The sequence below is a fragment of the Dipteris shenzhenensis genome, chromosome 28, assembly GCF_047967505.1.
Source record: "Dipteris shenzhenensis isolate YYH24624 ecotype China chromosome 28, Dip_SZ_1.0, whole genome shotgun sequence".
In the NCBI taxonomy this organism is placed as follows: Eukaryota; Viridiplantae; Streptophyta; class Polypodiopsida; order Gleicheniales; family Dipteridaceae; genus Dipteris; species Dipteris shenzhenensis.
In genome coordinates this window covers 26,264,716-26,284,177 of record NC_141623.1, presented here as the reverse complement: position 1 = coordinate 26,284,177, position 19,462 = coordinate 26,264,716, and the positions used below count along the sequence as shown (strand labels likewise).

Here is a 19,462-nt window from a genome sequence, read left to right as displayed (position 1 = left end):
TATTCGGAACATGAAATACATCAGACAGGTATTTATTTTTCCCATCCTGCATAGACAAAGGAATTTTACCAATCTGCACAATAGGATGTGCAGTATCATCTTTAGTCTCCACAAATCCTGGTCTTTCCATTTTCCTTCATCCTACATCCATTCTGCATGACCTGTCATGTGGTTTGACGCACCTGAGTCAACATACCACACATCATTGCTTTTTTCTGCACTTGTCACAGAATTGATCATGTGCTGCACCATAAACAAATGCTTATTTCTGTTATCACCCTGTCTACTAGAGGATGCATAATTGCCTTGCGGCAATTTTCCAGTCATGATGTCATTCTGCTTTTTATAGCAGTCTTTAACCATATGACCCATTTTACCACAGTAGTAGCATTCAACATTGCTGTTTGCATTTTGGCCTCTCTGCCATCCACCACGACCTCTTTGGCTCCCCCTGCCTCTAGGGTTACCACGTCCTCCTCCATAGGACTGGTTTTCTTGAATTTGCTGCATATTCTAATGTCTGCCACGACCTCCAGATTGGCCTGCTCTACCTCTGCCTCTACCTCTTCCAGCATTTGAGTAGAAGACAGTTTCTTTTGAAATTCCTCTTGAAGAAGATGCACCACCATTTCTCTACTCTTTAGAAATTAGAAGAGCAATCAACTCCTCAAAATCAGGAAATTTTTCATGGATGGCAATGGATGTCCGAAATTGTGCATAATCCTTTCCTAGACCATTCAAGGTCACAAAAACTAAATCATCATCTTCCACTGGCGACCCAATGGAAGCAAGTGCATTTGCAATCTTCTTCACCTTCATGTGGTAGTCATTGATGCTCATATTTTCTCTCTGCACATTATGCAACTCCTGCTTGAGCTGCATTTTCCTGGCTTGCGTATTTGTGCTATACATTTTTGTCAAAGTATCCCACGCCTCCTTCGGCGTGCTTGCATCCTGAATATGCACAATCATAGAATCTGAAATACTAATAGACAGCCAGTACATAACTTTTTTGGCTCTCTCATGCCATCCTTTAAATGCCTACAACTCCTGTTGATTGGGAACATTAGGAATAATTGGTTCTTGTTCAGCTCCACTAATGAACTCCCAATAGCCTTTTCCCTTAAGGAAATTTGTCATTCTAAACTTCCATGCTTGGAAGTTGTTCTTGTCAAGCTTTTCAGTGACTATCTGTGAAAGAGCATTAGATGCCATTACAGAACACTGCAAAAATATTTTGTCATTGCAAAAAATACAACTTCTGCCTCACAAGGGCAAATCTACAAAACTGAGGAAAGTGGTATTTGACCACACAGTCACTTCCTAGTGATGATTTTTCATTAATAGGCAATAAGAATGATTCTATCACTCCCAATATCTCTATGCATAGGCATACGATGCAATTTCTGCAGCAACTTTTCACCGACCTGTAGAACAATGGTCGCACAGCAAAAACAGGGCACTTTTCTAAGTGCCTGCGAAAAACTTCTGCCACCAAAACGGACCTCGAAATGGCCTTGAATCAAAAAAATAATGTCACCCAAGGCTTTGCCCTATCCTATAGCATATACTACCCTCTTGCCACACTGCGAAGGGCGTCCCAATCTGAGACAGTGCACTCTTGCACTTTTCGGCTGTGCTACCTATAGAGATTTGATCCCAAACTCGAAAAAAAAGGAAAGTAGCATTGATCCTCTTACTAGGACACCGTGAACTTGGTTTGCTTTCTTGAGCTCCTTACCATGAACCGAGCTTTAATACCATGTGAAGAGAGTGGGAGAGAAGCAAGGAGTCTCACTTGCAGCTTTCTCACATACACAATGGGGGAATATACACAAAGGTGGAGGCTAAAAATAGTTTTCCTCTTCTTAGTTGTGAAAGCCAAAAGAACTCTATTAGTACAAAAGGAATAGGTGAACCCTATATGTGGGTCTCAAACCAAACTCAGCTAACCTAGGTGGCATACTAGCTGAGCCACTAACTAGAGTACATAAAGATAGTTGTCATCTAGCTATTATTCATGGACGGTGTACCAACCGCATCTGCAACTAACAAGTTAGTGACATAAATGCACAACGGTCACCCTGGCATATCACGAGTAGAGCTCGATATCTCAACAAATTCATGCGAGTCTTTATGGATCAACTTGATTCTAAAATCCATATAGGTCTTCCAAAGTGATGAAAAAGTGGAGATCTATTTTGATAACCTGATTTGCATAGTGATCACAAGAACCCATGTTGGACACAAGGATGAAACACATCAAGGTTCATTACCAATTCATCAGGGAGCTAATGAAGTGGTTATAAAACACATCAAGGATCATTACCACTTCATCAAGGAGCGAGGATTGGAGCTGGTAGAAGATAGTAGCTGATCAAGGAGGATGGGATGATGAGTTGATCTATTGCCCAAATGTCGTAGATAGTTTTGCCAATGTTTTGCCTCAAGAACAGGTGGACCTCTTATTTGATGCTTGGATGTAGGCTCGGATTGTCTTAATGAGAGGGGATGTTAGATATCACTACCCCACATTTGAGAGATCCATGTCCCACATGTGAGTTTCAGTTATCAAAAGTGGTGACTAACAAGTCATCAAATCAATCTCGAATGTCAAACTCATCAAATCTAGCATGATTATTGAATAGTTGCCACATCATTAAGTAGGGTTCTATTGACATATTATTGGGCTACATTTTGATTAACAACGATTGCCATATCATCGATTTGATGTGTTCATCAAATAAGGATCCAACAAATAGTGCATCCATTCAGTCTCCATCAAACAATTGTTGAGCGGATGTGTAGGGTTCTTAAAATTTTTCTAGGAGGCAAGAGTCTTGAATTGTATTCAAAAGCTAGAGTGACTTGCAAGTATCCATGGCAAGATGAGTTAGGACCCATAGAAGGATGACTATTTTGGCTAAGATTCAAGGGTGAATCACCTTGACTTCCATACAAGATCATAGTACCAATCAAGGATTGGAAAAATTGTCACATAAACACTTGCACACACTCAAGGACTAAGCAAGGTAATCTAGGACTAAGTTCAAAGAATTAACTTAGGGAGTTGTGGCAAGACATAACTCTAGAATCTCAAGCGCTTAGTCGCACAACAAAATCTGGCACTCTATTGAGTGAAGTCAATCAAAGAGTGAGTAGAAAAGCAAACCCAAGGATTCACTACTACGAGTGAGTCAAAGTAGTCACAACTTGCAAATTGAGCTAGAGCAACCAAGAGACATAAGATGAGTAACCACAAGGATTCCACTAAATCCCTCATTCCAAGCACATTGGATCATACCATCTCTTTACTAGCATAATAGAAGTGCTCTTGTAATAGTTCAAATAGTAGGATTGAATAGGATCTAAGCTTAATCTCATTCTTCAATTGTAGTTGCTAACCAATTGAAGTGGGACTATGATGCCAAAAGATTTAGTCCTATAATTTATCCCTCAAATTGATAATGAGCTTCAGCTTCTCTTTGTCTAAGGGACGTTGGTTGGTACCAAAGCATATCACCTTTTCCAATATTTACAATAAATATAAAATTTAGATCAAAATGCACTATGAAAATTACTGGTGTTTTTTTATGAACATGGATAAGGATATGATGTGAGCAATACTCTGAGAGATCCTCATCCAAGAAATAAAGTGAGACTTTATGTTTATTCTCTTAGATCAATCACAACAAATGTTGACAAGCACCAACTATGGCAATAGTGACCAATATGCACCATGGAGAATGGAAAAGGCATGAAAAGCAACAGCAAGGTAACAAGGGGGACAATGATGAGGAGGGTAGGGTGGCTTAACACATTCTCTCTCTCTCGCCTTCTTATATTCTATGGCAATAGTGACCAATATGTGCCATGGAGAATGGAAAAGGCATAAAAAGCAAGAGGAAGGTCATAAGGGGGACAAGGAGGTGGAGGGTAGGGGGTTCTCTCTCTCTCTCTCTCTCTCTCTCTCCCCTTCTTCTTCCTTCTGCTTATCTTCTCCTTCTTCGTCTTCTTCCTTCTGCTTATCTTCTCCTTCTTATGTTCCCTTGCATGCCTCTACCACTGACTAACTTGATTTCTACCTCTCCATGTGTGTTATTGTACTATGTGTGTGTCTATTTTGCCTAAGTGTGTGTGTGTGTGTGTGTTCATCCTATATTTCTACTATCCTATTTCATATTTCAATCAAATTCCATTGAAAACATCAGAGTCGTAACTTTTCAATAATCTCAAGAGCCCTCAAATATTATTAGATTCAAATCTATTTCTTCCCTTCAAATCATCCCTTCATAAATCTAATAATCACACCCATTTCAAATGAAACATTCCAAAATCTCTTATCTTTTCCAATCAACTCAATTACTCCATAAAGGAACCAAAGTATATTGCAGGTAAGTCTGTTAGTCTTACAGAATGAAGATTCGATGGTATAAGCAAACATATATAATTCGGAAAGGGGGTACAAGCTGCATCAAATCTGTGATCATTAATCATCCTTCTCCAACTCCCTTATACATTCAACTGGGCGGAAAGTGAACAAGGATATATATATGATCTCCAAAAAAAAAAAAAAATGTAAACCAGTGAGCTTCCTCAAAATATCCAAGTGTATGGTGTACCCATACCTAGGAAGGTCTCCCTTCAAAAAATCCCAGTGTTATCCAAAGGTTGTATGCAAAAAAACTAATACTATAGGTTTACATAGATGTATTTATTCATCTCGCCACCAGTAGTATTTAGTGTGCAGTATAATAGTCAAAAACCTTTGTCTACAAATCTGTTTGAGAAGTGTGCCAACTCACCTGCATCCATCCACATAAAGGACAAGTTAGAACATGGACCTTTGAATGTGGGACTACAAACCTCCATGCTAGCACACAATTGTTATCCATGTCACTCATCCCGATTAGCAATATTTAACACTTTAGCACTTAAATCCCTCAAAAATATTTAATTGATGGCAATATAAAAATGGTAGAATGTCATTACATAGAGCAATAATAATAAGGGAAACAATTTTAGAATGTAAGTACATTCATTAGGGTCTCAATACCCTCATGACAATTATTAACAAGCTAATAAGTCCCCTTTCCTTGGGAATTCATAAAGAGATCCTGAAGGGATATTTCGAAAGTACTCCTCTATGAAATTGAACTTGTTTAATCAAAATAAGCTAAAAATCTTAGCTTTAGAACATTCTTATATCCACCCTGTCCTTCTCTCTGTACCATAATCCACATTCTATTAGTGTATACATAGCAAACTTAACATAGTGTGAATCCACTTCCTAATTAAATGTGTATACACTATTTTTTGGAAAAATCAACACTGATTGTAATGCATGGTCCTTAGTGTGTTCCCTTTGCTAATAACACTACTAGCATGCTTGAGATATGATGCATCAAGTCCTACAACTCTTCTTGGATATATGAATATGAATCTCAAAATATAGAGGGACTAATTCTATGTCCATCATAGAGTCTCCAATTTACCAGTTATATTTTAGAATGTAAGTACATTCATTAGGGTCTCAATACCCTCATGACAATTATTAACAAGCTAATAAGTCCCCTTTCCTTGGGAATTCATAAAGAGATCCTGAAGGGATATTTCAAAAGTACTCCTCTATGAAAGTTGAACTTGTTTAATCATAAATAAGCTAAAAATCTTAGCTTAGAACATTCTTATATCCACCATGTCCTTCTCTCTGCACCATAATCCACATTCTATTAGTGTATACATAGCAAACTTAACATAGAAATTGGGATAGAGGGAAATTAGGAGGTGTTTAAAGTGGATCGAGGGAATGGATCGAGGGAATGTAAGAGTAGTTAGGAATAGGGGGGGGGGGCTTTGTCGGGGGGAGATCTAATGAGCAAGTGGCCAAACAAATGGAGGAAGGGATAGTAAGTGTGTGTGTGTGTGTGTGTGTACCCACCTTTGCCCCAGTAGGATACAACACACTAGGTGAGACAGTAGGTCATCACTTAGTGTGATGACCTACTTTCTACCTGAAGAGAATAAGAAGTATTGAGAAGTGCAATTTAAAGTAATGGAAAAGAAATGGAAGAGAAGTACTTGAGTGAGGTAGGTAAACAGTATGGAAGCAAAATGGTTTAACAGATATATGTGTAAGTTATGGTTATAGTAATAAAAGGAAGTGGGCAGTTTTGATAGTAATCTAGTTTAGAAGAGTTTTATATAATAAGGGAAAAAAGATTAACAAGGTAAGTGTAATAAAACAGTGTTGCTCAAAAGAGACATGAAAGGAGTGAAAAGGCCAAAAAGCCATAATGACTTAAATGTATTGTTTGGGAGGTGGGAGCCGAAATCAAGGGAGGGCTGTAGAGAGTTTTGGATTCAGAGTGTGACATCTGATGAATAATTCTGCAAGGACAAGAGAGGGATTAGAAAGATGTTTATTAGAAAAAATAAAACAAATAAAGAACAAGTTAAAGAAGGGAGTCAAGAAGCCAAAACAGCCTTAATGACTTAAGTGTACTATGTGCAACCGTCCAAAGTTGCAGGGGAAACAACTTGTGTGTGGAAGATTTTACAACACCCCTTTGCATAGTGAAAAGCCAAAAGAGTGAAGCTAGACAATAAAATAGGACTTATTGCATTAACGAAAAAGTTTGAACAAGTCGATGAATCCTTGTTTATAAAGGAAACTAGCAGTGGGCCCTTTTGTAGAATGACTTTGTGGAAACTATATAGAAGTTGAGCTTGGATAAGTCCTGGCAAGCATCACTTTTATTGAAGAGGGGAGTCTGCCTACCTGCCACCATCCAACAATAAAAACATGGTGAGAACCAGTTAAACCTTAGTTGGGAAGACAGGTTTCATAAACACCCCTCCCTTGTCATCAGGTTCGCAATAAAAATAAACACTTAACCACAAACTTATCAAGTTAGGTATAAAAAGATGAATGCAAAATTCGTACAGAGAAACAGTATGACCAGGGGAGGACTATAGGATAAAGGAAATTAAGTTAAGGGAATAATGGGGGTGATGAATTGAAGGTACAATGAAAATTCTGTGAATTATGTGTGGTGAACGCATATGGAAATGTATGACAAGAAAAATTACTGAATGATGACATTTTAGTACTTTCTTTATGCAAAAAAAAGGGGGGAGGGGTGGGGAAGTAGGGGAATGAACTAAGTATTAAGCAATAAAAATAAATGTTAAAAAGGAAATTTACAAGCTAGGCTAGTATAAGCGCTGCTTAAAGTTTAACTATATATAAGGGAATGGAGTGTGATTCATGATAATCTAGAAGGCAAAATTTTATAAAGGAAAAAAGGGGGAAAAACATAAAGTAAAACCTCTAGTAAGACATGATAGTGATAGGGTATGAGAGAAGGGGAGGTAAAAAAAGCAATACATAGTATTAGTGAGGTATGAGAGGAAAAAAGGAATGTAATAACCCGATATAAGTATATAATAACAAGCGTGGTTGTAAGGGAAAGAGGGGGGTTAACAAAGGAATCGTGAGCTTCAAGGACTAGAAAGTATCACTACCTAGGATTCCATGTGGAAGGAGAGGTTGGGGGCGATCAATAGTTTTAGTCAAGCTACAATGGGGGCAACCAATAACTTTGACGAGCCTTGAATAGTGGAGCGTGTGATGGATTAGGATGAAATGGGATGCACAGAGCGGGGAAGGAGGTATAACTTGTAGGCATGCGTGCAAAATGGAGGTGGCGGCAAAGAGTAGAGGAGACAAGAGGCGAGGAGCATAGTGCTGATATGATAGCGCAAGCGAGTTGGCAGGCTGGTAGAGTAGGAGGCAAGCTAGTGGAGTAGGACTCGACGAACCGGTGGAGTAGGAGGCATAGACAGCAAGGAGGGCTCAGACGAGGGGGGAGAGAAGGTGCATATGGCATGCTAGAAGAAGATGGGGCAGGGAACTAGAAGCGGGATCAGGGGACTAGAGGCAACGTGGCAAGGATGGGCGCAATTGGTGCAATGAGTTGGCATGGGGGCTGACAGAGCTTTGGAGATGGGAGGGAAGGGTTGGAGGTAGGGGTTCAAATAGGTGAGGGAGTGAGGCGGTCGGGGAAGTCAAAGTAATTTGAGAGAATGGGACAGCCGGGGAATGAGACAGTCAGGGGAGAGAGCAGGGGGTTAGGTAGAAAAGTTGTGTTTAGGGAGAGTAGTTTGGTTAGGGACTGAGGTTGAACATGTAGGAAAAATAGAAAATAGGGAAATTTTGAGTAAAATTAAAAGTAGTTGAGTAAAACAAGCAGTTAATTAGAGAGAGTATTTAAAAAAGGGGGAGAATAAGGTAGGGCAGATAGATAAATATTAGGAAAGAGTTAGAGAGAAATTAGGGAGAAAAAATGAGAGAAAAAATAGGGAGAATTTATTAGAAAAATAGGGAAAACAAGGGGAACAATAGGAGAAAAAGATAAGGAAAAAAAGGGGGGGGCGTAGAGAAAAATAGGGGGCAAATTTTGGAGGGAAAATAGGAGGTTTTAGAGAAAAAAATAGGAAAACTTTGAGGAAAATAGGGAAATTTAGGAGAGAGAAGAAAAAAGGCGGTAAAAAAGGTTAAATAGAAAAAATTTGAGGAGAATAGGGGAGAAGCAGAAGATGGGGGGGGGGGAAGAAAAAATAGAAGAAATGGGGAAAAGGATTTATTAGGAAAAAATTAGAAGTAAGTTAAGGGGGAAATAAGAAAAATAAAGGGATTGGAAACAAAGAAGGGAAACTAAGGTGTAAATTAGGGAAAATTTTGAAGATAAAAAAAGGAAGCAGGAGGTAAAAATCTAGGAATAAATTAGTATGAAAAACTAGGTAGGAGAAAAATAAGAAAAATAAAAAACTGAAGATGAGAAATAAAGTAAAAAATTAGGGAAGATTAGGAGATTAGGAAAATAAAGGAAATTAGGGAAAAGAAGGGGGGGTAGCAAAAATTTAGGAAAAAATTAGGCAAAATTAGGCAAAAAAAAGGGGAGAAATAATTAGGCAAAATTTAGGGGGAAATTAGGAGGTGTTTAAAGTGGATCGAGGGAATGTAAGAGGAGTCAGGGCTATTGGGGGGGGGGTTGTCGAGGGGAGATCTAATGAGCAAGTGGCCAAACAAATGGAGGAAGGGATAGTAAGTGTGTGTGTGTATTACTTATTACTTCAGTGAATCTACATTTCCACTATTCCACACTCTTAGTCAAAACTTCGAAAGGCCTCTGGCAACCATTGCTTCATCAAGACCATGTTTTTTATTCAATTATTGCTTAGGGGAGTAGAAAAGAGAATCACTAAGCAAAGAGAAATGCATTTGCTTACTCTCATTGCATTTTAAAAAATGAGAATCCAAGGGAATAATTTCCTACCAATTTTTGGTATGGTAAAATCCATAAGATAATTTCTAAATTAAGGAAGCTTTTAGATAGGTCATATTCTAGTTCCCACTACAAACAGATACAATTATGAAAGTGTGTTCAACGGGGTCGAGATTACTATGTCTCTCATTACAAGTCCCTCTAGTGCATTCTTCAAGGTTGCCAACGTCCTTTTACGTAATACCATGCTCAAGACTCCACTTGCATATCCAACAGAGGCGTGTGCCAACTCACTTGGCACCATCACAATAAAAATTCAAGTTAGAATGATACATTCTTTATGAAAAAGCAAGGCTTCCATGCTGGCACACTGTTGTTGTTATCCTTGTCACTCTATCTAGATTAGCAAAGAATCAAATCTTGGCATTTTAATAATCAAATTGACTCATCGGTTTGAATTTAAAAGTTAATGGAATACTTATGAAATATTAGAGAAATTCCCAAAGGAATATAAGGAAAATCCAAGTAACATTTAAGACTATAAAAGAAATACCATCTTTTAGAGGAAAATTTTTGGCATTTGGAGAGTTTTAAAGGTTCAAACATAGGCCCAAGTATAGAACAATGTCATACAAATTTTATCTCTAGTTTTGAAGTCTCTCCTTCTCACAGTTTTGAAATATTTGTAAGGAAACCAAGAGAGGAAAAACTTTCCAAAAAACATATCAATCCTTGCTAATTATGCATGATTCCCTCGAGTATGGACAAACGAATTCCTGAACATACATTTTGGTTCTCAATTTTCTCTTTTTCCATGAAATAGTCAAAATTGATTGTATATAGGGTTCAAGGTACTTCTCTTATGTTTGAAGTAACACAATCCCCATAAAAAAGATCTATTCAGGAACATCCATGGGCGCGATCTGTTCTTTCCTGCACTTCATCAAGTCTTTGTTAGACCAAGATCAATTCCAATTCCATGAAAAATACAAGTGGGTACTCCAATTATTAAAGCGGATTATCCAAAACCATCCTAGGAGTACCATCTGAGTACCATAAAGTCCAAAAGAGAATTAAAAACTAGTAAAAGGCCATATAGGCCATATATAAAATAGACCAAAGTATTTCCCCTAAGCTATAATCCCCTTACCACTCCTCCTCCTAGTCAAAAGGCCACAAACCATGCTGCAAGTTCCGCATATAAACTATCTGTTGCAAAAAAAATCATGATATAGGATCTTCATGCTTTTTCTTCAATAGCACATGCAATGTCTATTTGCATATAAAATGCTCTAAGATTTCATATCCAAGTCCATGCAAACCTTAAAAAAGGGGCCTATGTCCTCTTCTATAATCAAGTCTGAAGTATGAAATAGATCCAAAGTTAAGGGTGAATCATTGGAAGGACAGAGAGAGGCTTCCGTGTGCCATGTGAGCCGCACATAGCTATGTTCCAAATGCAAGGCTACACTACAGCTGCCTGACTTTGGTAACTCAAATTTGAAATCTTTAGCTCAATTTAGACGTGATGGAAGCAATAAAGGCCACACTCTGCACTAATAGTGTTGCAAACCTTGTAAAAGTAAAAAATATGCCACATTTCTTGAATGGCAATGTCGTAACCTGCAAAGTAAATAATGAATTAAATGCAACAGGACTTGCTCATCTTTAAATAGCTATTTGGGTCTATCAATGGGAAGCAGATGATGCACCCTTCATTTGTGAAATAGGAACACAACTTTTGAGAGGATAGAGTTGATCTGTGCATTCTCGGCATTTTCTCCATGACAAGTTTTCCACAGTGTCTTCTTATGCGGAAAGCAAAAAGCTCGTTAAAGTTTTTGCTAGCCATTCATTTACAAATTTTAGTTTCTCAAGAAATTGAATATACCAATAGAAAGACATGAGGGTAAGACACTACCATAATATAGGTACTTGTATCAGGGAGTTGTACATGCAACTCAACCTCAACCTCACCGCATTTTAGAATTCAAGAATCGGGCTCAACGACCATGCTAGGGCAGCATAAACTATCTATCTAAACATCCATTTCCTCCACTGAGTTGAGATTAAGGAAACAAGTATTATATTTTGCCTCTTGACATAAAGGATTGACTTCGAACCCCTATAAATTGAAAGGTGACTCTATAGGGGAGGCCAAAACAGTGAATGAGAGGCAGGCCATATAAATCCTTGGATTGTTGTGCTCAGATCGAGCCAAGAGGTGCTGAGTAGCAAAGACAGGGAGACATTAGAAGAGTCACGCAAAATAGTCTTTCATCCCCCTTCAGTCCCAAAGAGCTACCATCGCGTTAGGTGAGTCGTAGTTGTAAGCACTTTGTGAAGGAACACCACTACACCTAGTAGTGGAGAAAATCTCATGAAGACCTTCAAATGTGTGAGTTGTGTATCCATGAGGGATTCATGGAGATGGCCAATTCAAGGCACAGCAGATATCGTCGTCACACTTCACGTAAAGGCCTAGAATGCACTGTCAACCACTGAAGCTGAATATGTTGCAGCCACTGAGGCCTGCAAGGAAGCAATATGGCTTACTCGGCTGGTGGGAGATTTGGGCATTACAGGAGATATGCCAGTTTTGCATTGTGATAGTCAGAGTGCTATCATGTTGGCAAAGAATCCGGTCTTTCATCGGAAGACCAAGCACATAGATGTGAAATACCAGCATTTCTCAGGAAAAATAAATGTTCAAAATGGCTTTCATTTGCTACACAACCACCAAACCTGGTGCCACACGCAATTTACATGGAGTTCAACCAAAGTGGTTGCACTCCTAATTTTGTGAAAAAAAACATAGCCACGCCTCATCCATACAACAAAGCTTAACACTAACCACATATGCACAAAAAGATTTGACAGACACTCTCTAACTAGAAACTTGACCTAATCTAAAGAAGCATACACACTCTCTCTAAGTATAAACTTGACCTAGCCTAACCTCAATCCTAAGCACACAATAGCACATCCACACATATCCAAACACACAGACACATAATTCACAGAGACACAGACACATAATGCACATAGACACACATAGCACATGAACACATCTGCATGGTGCACACACACATGTTGTAGGCATAAATGCCCCCCCCCAACACTCTCTCTCTCTCTCTCTCTCTCTCTCTCTCTCTCTCTCTCTCTCTCCCCCCCCCCTTGGGGGTCCTTGTGATACTTGGGTGTGCATATCCTTTTCTACTTTAAATTTTTGCTCAGAAACTGTGCACATCCACAAATATCATATCTAGTGGATTTAAAGAAATACATGCATGGGGATTGAAGAAGATATTAGTGTGGATCTCTCACGATGGAAGTAAAGGGGGTATTTAATATGATCTTTGTTTTCCCCTCCAATATATTTGGGTTTCTCTTGAGTTTTTGTGAGACTCGTAATCTTAATAGTTCATGTATGGACTCGTGAGCTAATATTTATAAGATGATACTTACTTTGATAATCCCCACAGACACTCTTCCCCTTGGAGGCCCTTGGGGGCTCTTGTGGTTCTTCCCCTTGGGGGCCCTTGTGATTCTTGAGTGTGCATATTCACCCCCTTGGGGACCTTTGTATCATTTATGCATTTATGCTTATTGCCTCAACAAATTAGGCCCCTATAATCCTCTTATGGAATTTTACATTGTGAAAGGGGATTGTCTTTGTACCCCTTGTATCCCATGACTTTAGGTCTTGGTATTATCAAAGAATCCTTGGGTTCCTTAGGTTTCCCAACACCATAGTGAGCCTTGATAACAACGTTGAACTTCCATATTTTTTTAAATGGAGATAGAGTGATAGACCCCTTGGATCTACTGGGAGGGGCATAAAGACTATATGTATGGTTTACTTGGCCATGAACTATAGGTATAGATATTTTGGACCACCATTTCCCTTATTGATGGTTGATCCCTGGGTGGAGTAGAGGGGACACTTAACACTTTGGAAAACAGGTACCTTGTGGACCACCATAACTATGATAAGTGGTGGGAAGATAATGCCCATATGGTATAATAGCGGGAGAGTCCCATGCTTTGGGAGCTTGTATAATTTTTAGAAAAATGGACTATTAAGAGACCCTTATTATAGGCCATATGTGTACTCTTGAGATATATTGGAATACTCTGTGTCTAATAAAGTAAGGGAGAATGAGGACCACAAACTCCACGTTTATAATTCATGGTGGACTCATGGTAATGGAATGAGGTGATATGCCATCTTAACAAGGAGTATGGATAGGAGCATAGAGCCCATGACTTGTGACCCATAAAGACCATGCCTTTTATATATTTATATATATATATATATATAGAAAAAGAAAGTAAGGAGAAAATGGGAAAGACATTCTGAGCACAGTAAAGGACAGTGGGAGAGTACCCTGGAGTGGAGGAATGGATCATGTAAAGCATTAAAGCCCCATAGCACTTTTGGCACCATTGAGTGCATGGCAACCAATCCGCTTCTGCTTGACCCAAAAGGATCCAAAGCGGCGCTCCTGTCGAGGATGGCACACAGCTGAGGACCCTCTACACCACACACACTGGCCTCAAGTCGGGCACATCTTGTAATGGTTGGAATAGCTCATAGCCACAATTCGATGTGCGCAAGCCCAAGACTATCAAGAGTTTTATCACAAGAGGCTTCACTTATGATACACAGTTCAAAGGGATGATACAACTCGAAGATTGACACTACTTTGAAAGACCTCCAATCATTATGCACACTTAGATACAAATTTTTTACAAATTTTTGAAGAAAGTAGATCCAACTATGTACAACAAATATAGCATAGTAGAGCCAATTTTCTACACTTAGATACAACACCCAATTATGTACACTTAGATACAACAAATATCACAATGCAATAAATTATCTCTACCTATAATTTCTCAAATTTTGCTCCCCCCTTGTGAGTAGTCTGATGAATTGTAGGCTCCCTTGATGAAGTTGGTAGGAAAGCATATGAGAATGGGATGAGGTTGGACTTTTCGGTTGAAAAGTTCATGGAAACTTGACTCTTGGCCTTCTAATGCTCACCATTTATGATGGACTTCTCTCTGCAAAAGTAGCCCATTTTCCCACCTAGAGTGTCCAATAGTTTCTTAGATGGTTAAGTTGATTGTGACCTTTTGTTCATTGACAGTAACCTTTTATTGAGACAATGATGGGATCTTTTATTGTGGGTGGTTCATCAAGGGAGGTCCGCATTTCTTCTAAAGAAGTGGCTCGAGTGAGTAGTTTAGATTAAAGGAGGGTTAGGTGACACCCACAAGTTTACCTCTATGATTGTAACAATGTGGCCGTATTTGAGGGCGTGTGGTTTGATTGTAACTCTCTCTCTCTCTCTCTCTCTCTCTCTCTCTCTCTCTCTCTTTCTCTCTCTACACAATTACCACAATGGGAGACGACCCAACAAACATAGATATATTCTTGTAGCTCATAGGAGAGCCAGCATGGCACCTAGATATGTGTCTTGACTCTGAGATTGAGTATTAGCCTTGAGCTTTGAGGTTTTTTTTTTTTGCTCGGCTTAGTATACTACTCAACAAAGGGTCTTAGTGAGCCCTTTGCCCCAACTCACACAAGCTTTTTGATATTGTACTTTGTCTCATAGGCTCGCAAGGCCTCCCAAAGATATAAAACATCTTTGTTTCTTTCTTTCTTTCTCACACGCATGTGCCACCCCTCTCCCTCTATGTTTCATGGCAACCCAATCTATCCCCCTCCTTTTTTCGCTATGGGTGATTGCTATGTCATTGGCTAGTGTGTATTTCTTAGGTTAACTTGGGTTAGGTTAAGCTAAGGATTGCACTTACATGTGTATGCTAAGTGTAAGCAAATGGTGTGTTTTAGAGTGAAAGAGATGTGAATAATTAGTAGCATCTAAGATGCTAGGACAGCTTTATGGGTGCTCACTTTAGGAAAGCACGAAAGATCAAGCTAAGTTTGCTAAGAAAAATCTAAGGGGTGTAGAAAATGAGTATATGATATGAAGTTGAAAGAGACCATAGACCACATGGATGAGATGCATTGTAAGACATTCAAAAAGGGAAAGGGATGAGAATATGGTAGAAGTAAATTCATGTGGAAAGTTAGTGATGTTTTATTGAAAGAGAGAGAAGGAAAGAATGGTAGATTTGAACCATCTAGAATAAAGGTAGATCGATTGCTGTTTTTGACCTTCTGGGGGTCTATGAAATGGTGATGGTGTTTGATGCCATGTTTGCCATTTGTGGAAAGTGAAGGGGTTAGATCCCAATTTGTTTGAGCTTAGATTGACATTTTGTAGCACTAGCGAAACAAGAAGACTCATTTATGTAGTCCTCTTTTTTTTTTTGCGCACACGAAAGGAAATTTTATTGCAAAAGAAAAGTAACAAATTACAAAGCCAAGCCTCTCAGAGGAGTCACTGTCAAGAGCTTCATAACATAAGCAGAATCATCATTTCTTGCAAAATATTGCAAAGCATCTAGTACCATGCATTGTACTTGAGTAGAGAAGCCTTGCGTGATAGGTCTATGGTATTGTTCCTAGCTGTCCAGACATGGTGAATAACCGCAGCACGAATTGTTTGCCAACCTGTCCACTGCAAGTCGTTTACTCCTGCTTTATCACCAAGTATTGCCATTTTCCATCTAAGTGGGATGCAGAACAGAACCGAGCTTAACCAATGATGTATACATTTCCAAACTCATTTTGTAAACACGCATCCCCACAGTAGACGAAAATGTTTCTCAAACATGGTTTTACACAAGACACAATACGGAGAGACATCTTTCCACTTAGTTATGCTCCTCTTTCAACAAAGACGACACAAATGTGCTCCTATTTCAAAACTGTGCTTCTCTTTCAACAAAGACCACACAAATTTTATGTTCAAGAGATGTCTAGTTAGTATCTAACATTTTATACGATGCTTTGAGTTAGAATCTCTTAGATTTATTATAATTAATTCCAAAGGTACATTGATTTTTAAGTAAAATCATGTTTATGCTTGCTTTTCTATCCTTGGTTAGTTTATGCTCACTCCATCGTGCTCGCTAGTTTGTAGTCGCTTTATTCAAAAAGCCAAAGGCAGCTTGGTATTTGAAGCCTGGCTAGCAGCTTGAAACGTATCATTCTGTCTCTTTATGCATGCTATAAAAATGCGTCTTACATTCATCAAAATGAGAGTCTTGGGGATTTCACGTATGTAAGAAAGGACATCCTCGCTGCAAATATTCCCACACAGAGGCTTTCTTAACTAATTCAATGACACTACCCACTCAACACAGATCACAACACAAATTGCAACTCCTCAGCATCAACAGCGGTGGAGAGAGAACCTTAATTAGCCTTTGAAATATTATTTATTGATTCTGTTTGAGACTCCGCATTCCTTTAGGTGCAATGTCATAATGGTCTTCCCGCTGACCTTTCTCTCTTTAAAAGGACCTGCCATAGTGGCTTTTTCCCTCACAAGTTGGCACCATCCATACACTACTAAACGTTAGACTAGTCAAGATGGAGAGTCTTCAAACATTTGCCTGAACCAGCTTTTAGTGGAACCAATGCGATATTTATTGAACTGTATTTAGCAGGTTACTGAGGTGTGATAAACTTCATGGAAAGTGTGTATGAAGGCACATGTCCAAGCATTCAACCACCTAAGATCCACAAGCCAGGCTTTGAACATTGTAGCCCATCTCGTACTAGAGCAAACTTTTATGGATAAAGTTGTTGAGCCTCTAGCTTTAACTTAACAAAACACTCAAACACAATTTTAAGAAGATCATTCCTCTGACAGAGACCTAATATACAGGAGTGCTAATGTACCAGAAACCCTATCTTTTGGAAAACCGAACACAGCTAATATTCCAAAGCTTAACATTCAAACCAGAGCAGGATCAGAAAAATCAGTGATTAAGACCAGCACCTCTAGTAGTTTTGCAGGGCCCTTCAATCCATGTATTGCAGGTCTCAAAATTCCAAAAAGAATTCCCAAAGTCCTTGAATATGTGGTTGAACGATGAGCGCAGCAGATATGCCAAGTACATACTACTCAAAAACTGCATAACATACAATATAGCTTCCAAAAACAGCTGCAAACATTTTGCTCTCTACATTCAAGAATTCAAGAAGCAAAAAGATGTGTAAGGGCACAGCGTACCAAGAGCTGCTCCATGCTGCCTGAACTATAAGCTCTGCAAAAAATCCAAACTTCACATCTTGGTTGGAATTTCAAATCCAATCTGCAGCTGCTCACTTTGTACAAATTATTTGAAACGTATTCACTTGACATCTTTTCCCATGCTGTCGAACAAAATATACTTTGAAATCCTCAATCCAGAAGTTCCCACTCTTTTGTCAATGAAACCTACATATAACAGCAATCAACTCTGCCCAGATAACTGCAATCGTATGGACATTTCGGATACCTACATATAACAGCAATGAACTCCTCCACAATAACTCCAGCAGTAGAATCCCTCAAAACAAAAGAAACATGCCCCCTGCAGTCTGACTTCGTTGCTTCTCAAGAAACTGTACAAAAGGACGTGAGCTGTTGAGCCACCGACTTTCAAAAATTTTCAGTTGCTTCCAGAGAAAACACACAAAAGGAGGTCAGCTAAAAAGCACAAGGACTGCACCGATTTTCGAATATTGGAGATCATTCTATTGAACCAAGAACTGTCGATGGCCCTTTCGCAGCCTTATCGTCGTCGGTCTTGAACACGATGAAGGCTTCAGAGCCTTCAGCAAATCTTTCCTCTAAGAACCGCTTAACCTCATCGTCTCCTTCCAGGAAAGGACAAGGTCTGCGAAGATCGCTGTCCAAATCGTACCACAAACCCTCGATCTTTCTCAACGCAACCCAATGCCTGCCCTTCCAGAGACCAGCAAATCTCAGAACTGGATGATTCAAGATTATTCCGACAAGCTTCTTGTCAGGATCGCTAAGATCCAGGCCTGCAATACCTTTCCGACGGTCATACCAAACAGCCTCTGCCTTTCTGCTCTGAAGCGCGGCCATAAGCACGTTGGCATCGTAATTTCCAGTGATGACATTATGATGCACACCAAAAACCCATGAAAAAGGGCCACCAGCGGGCTGCAAGGCGGCAGACAATCGGCTCGCGATAGCGTCCAACTCAGAACGGGTGAAGGTCGATTCGCCCTGGGGGGTAGAGAAGGGGTTTACGGAGGAGCTATGGAGGATGAAAGACAGAAGGAAAGAGCTGAGGAAGCTAGTTACCTGGAAGAGGTTGTTGAGGGTGTGAAGGAGGCAGAGCTGGAGTCGCTGCTTCTGGTGGATGATCTGCGGGGGGGAGGAGCTCGGTTGCGCAGTCGCCATCGATGGAAAGAGAGCTGGTAATGGCTAGCGAGATGCATTGATCGCCATAGGAAAGCGTCTGCTTCGATTGCGTGATCGCCAAAGCCACGAGGAAGAATCCGTCGATTGATTCATCGCCATAGCCAGGATGGAGCACAGCTTGGATTGAATGATCGCCATAGCCAGAAGGAACACAGCTTGGATTGATGGATCACCATAGCTGCTTGGATTGATTCATCGCCATAGCCAGAATTGATCACTGCTTGGATTGATTCATCACCATAGCCACAAGAAGCACTGCTTGGATTGATTCATGAATCAGCACCATAACCAACCAGAATGAGCATTTGCGCCCATAACACCCCATCCCCATGGCCATTCCCAGTCTCTGCCACGTGGCACATTCCATGTCAGGATCCCACCCATCGTAGCGGCTGGCGCGAGAGGCACCATACGAAAGAGATCCTCCTGGCTGAGACAAATCGTTCAAGAACAAGTTCCGAAGCCCGGCTCCTTCAGTTTAGCTTCAATAGCAGAAGGGCCCTCTGTGCCCATCGGACCCGATCCAGGATGGCCCTCCTTGTCCAAGTCATCCCTAGGCGTTACACGTCTACGTTCTACTGTAGACATGTAAAGAAATGGGCCAGGGGAGGACTTTCTGAGAATATAAAAGTGGTCGGAGGCAGTGGTCGTATCCAAGCCCATTTCCCTATACGTCTACAGTTCTACAGTTCTAATGTAGACGTGTAGGGAAATGGGCCATGAGAGGACTTTCCAAGAAGGTAAAAACCGTGAGTCGTATCCGAGCGCTTTCTGACCCGAAAACTCCCACCGTGGTTCATTCCC

The 19,462-nt window shown here is 39.9% G+C and overlaps 1 protein-coding gene across 3 annotated transcripts; it reads right to left on the bottom strand.

Moving 5' to 3' along the window:
• Nucleotides 1–16,059: 16,059 nt before the first annotated feature.
• JOSL (JOSEPHIN-like protein) lies at nt 16,060–18,910 on the bottom strand. Of its 3 annotated transcripts, none has more exons than XM_087400099.1 (3): nt 18,539–18,910; nt 17,934–18,460; nt 16,060–17,826 (listed from the first exon to the last, which is right to left on the bottom strand). In XM_087400099.1, the coding sequence occupies exons 1-2, from the start codon at nt 18,635–18,637 to the stop codon at nt 17,954–17,956; spliced, it is 606 nt and encodes a 201-aa protein (XP_087256225.1). In that variant the 5' UTR covers nt 18,638–18,910; the 3' UTR covers nt 16,060–17,826; nt 17,934–17,953. The 3 variants fall into 3 exon arrangements, 2 of the variants coding, with proteins under 2 accessions (XP_087256225.1, XP_087256224.1); XR_015543825.1 differs by having other exon boundaries at nt 16,062–17,351; nt 17,453–18,460; nt 18,539–18,909; XM_087400098.1 differs by having other exon boundaries at nt 16,062–18,460; nt 18,539–18,909.
• Between the last annotated feature and the right edge of the window lie 552 nt (nt 18,911–19,462).

What these genes read in the sequence shown, in the direction of transcription:
- JOSL (XM_087400099.1), bottom strand. Translation starts at nt 18,637, where the DNA reads ATGGCGACTGCGCAACCGAGCTCCTCCCCCCCGCAGATCATCCACCAG. An exon ending in CCCTCAACAACCTCTTCCAG is followed by an intron (nt 18,461 to 18,538) that starts GTAACTAGCTTC and finishes TCTACCCCCCAG; the next exon opens with GGCGAATCGACCTTCACCCG.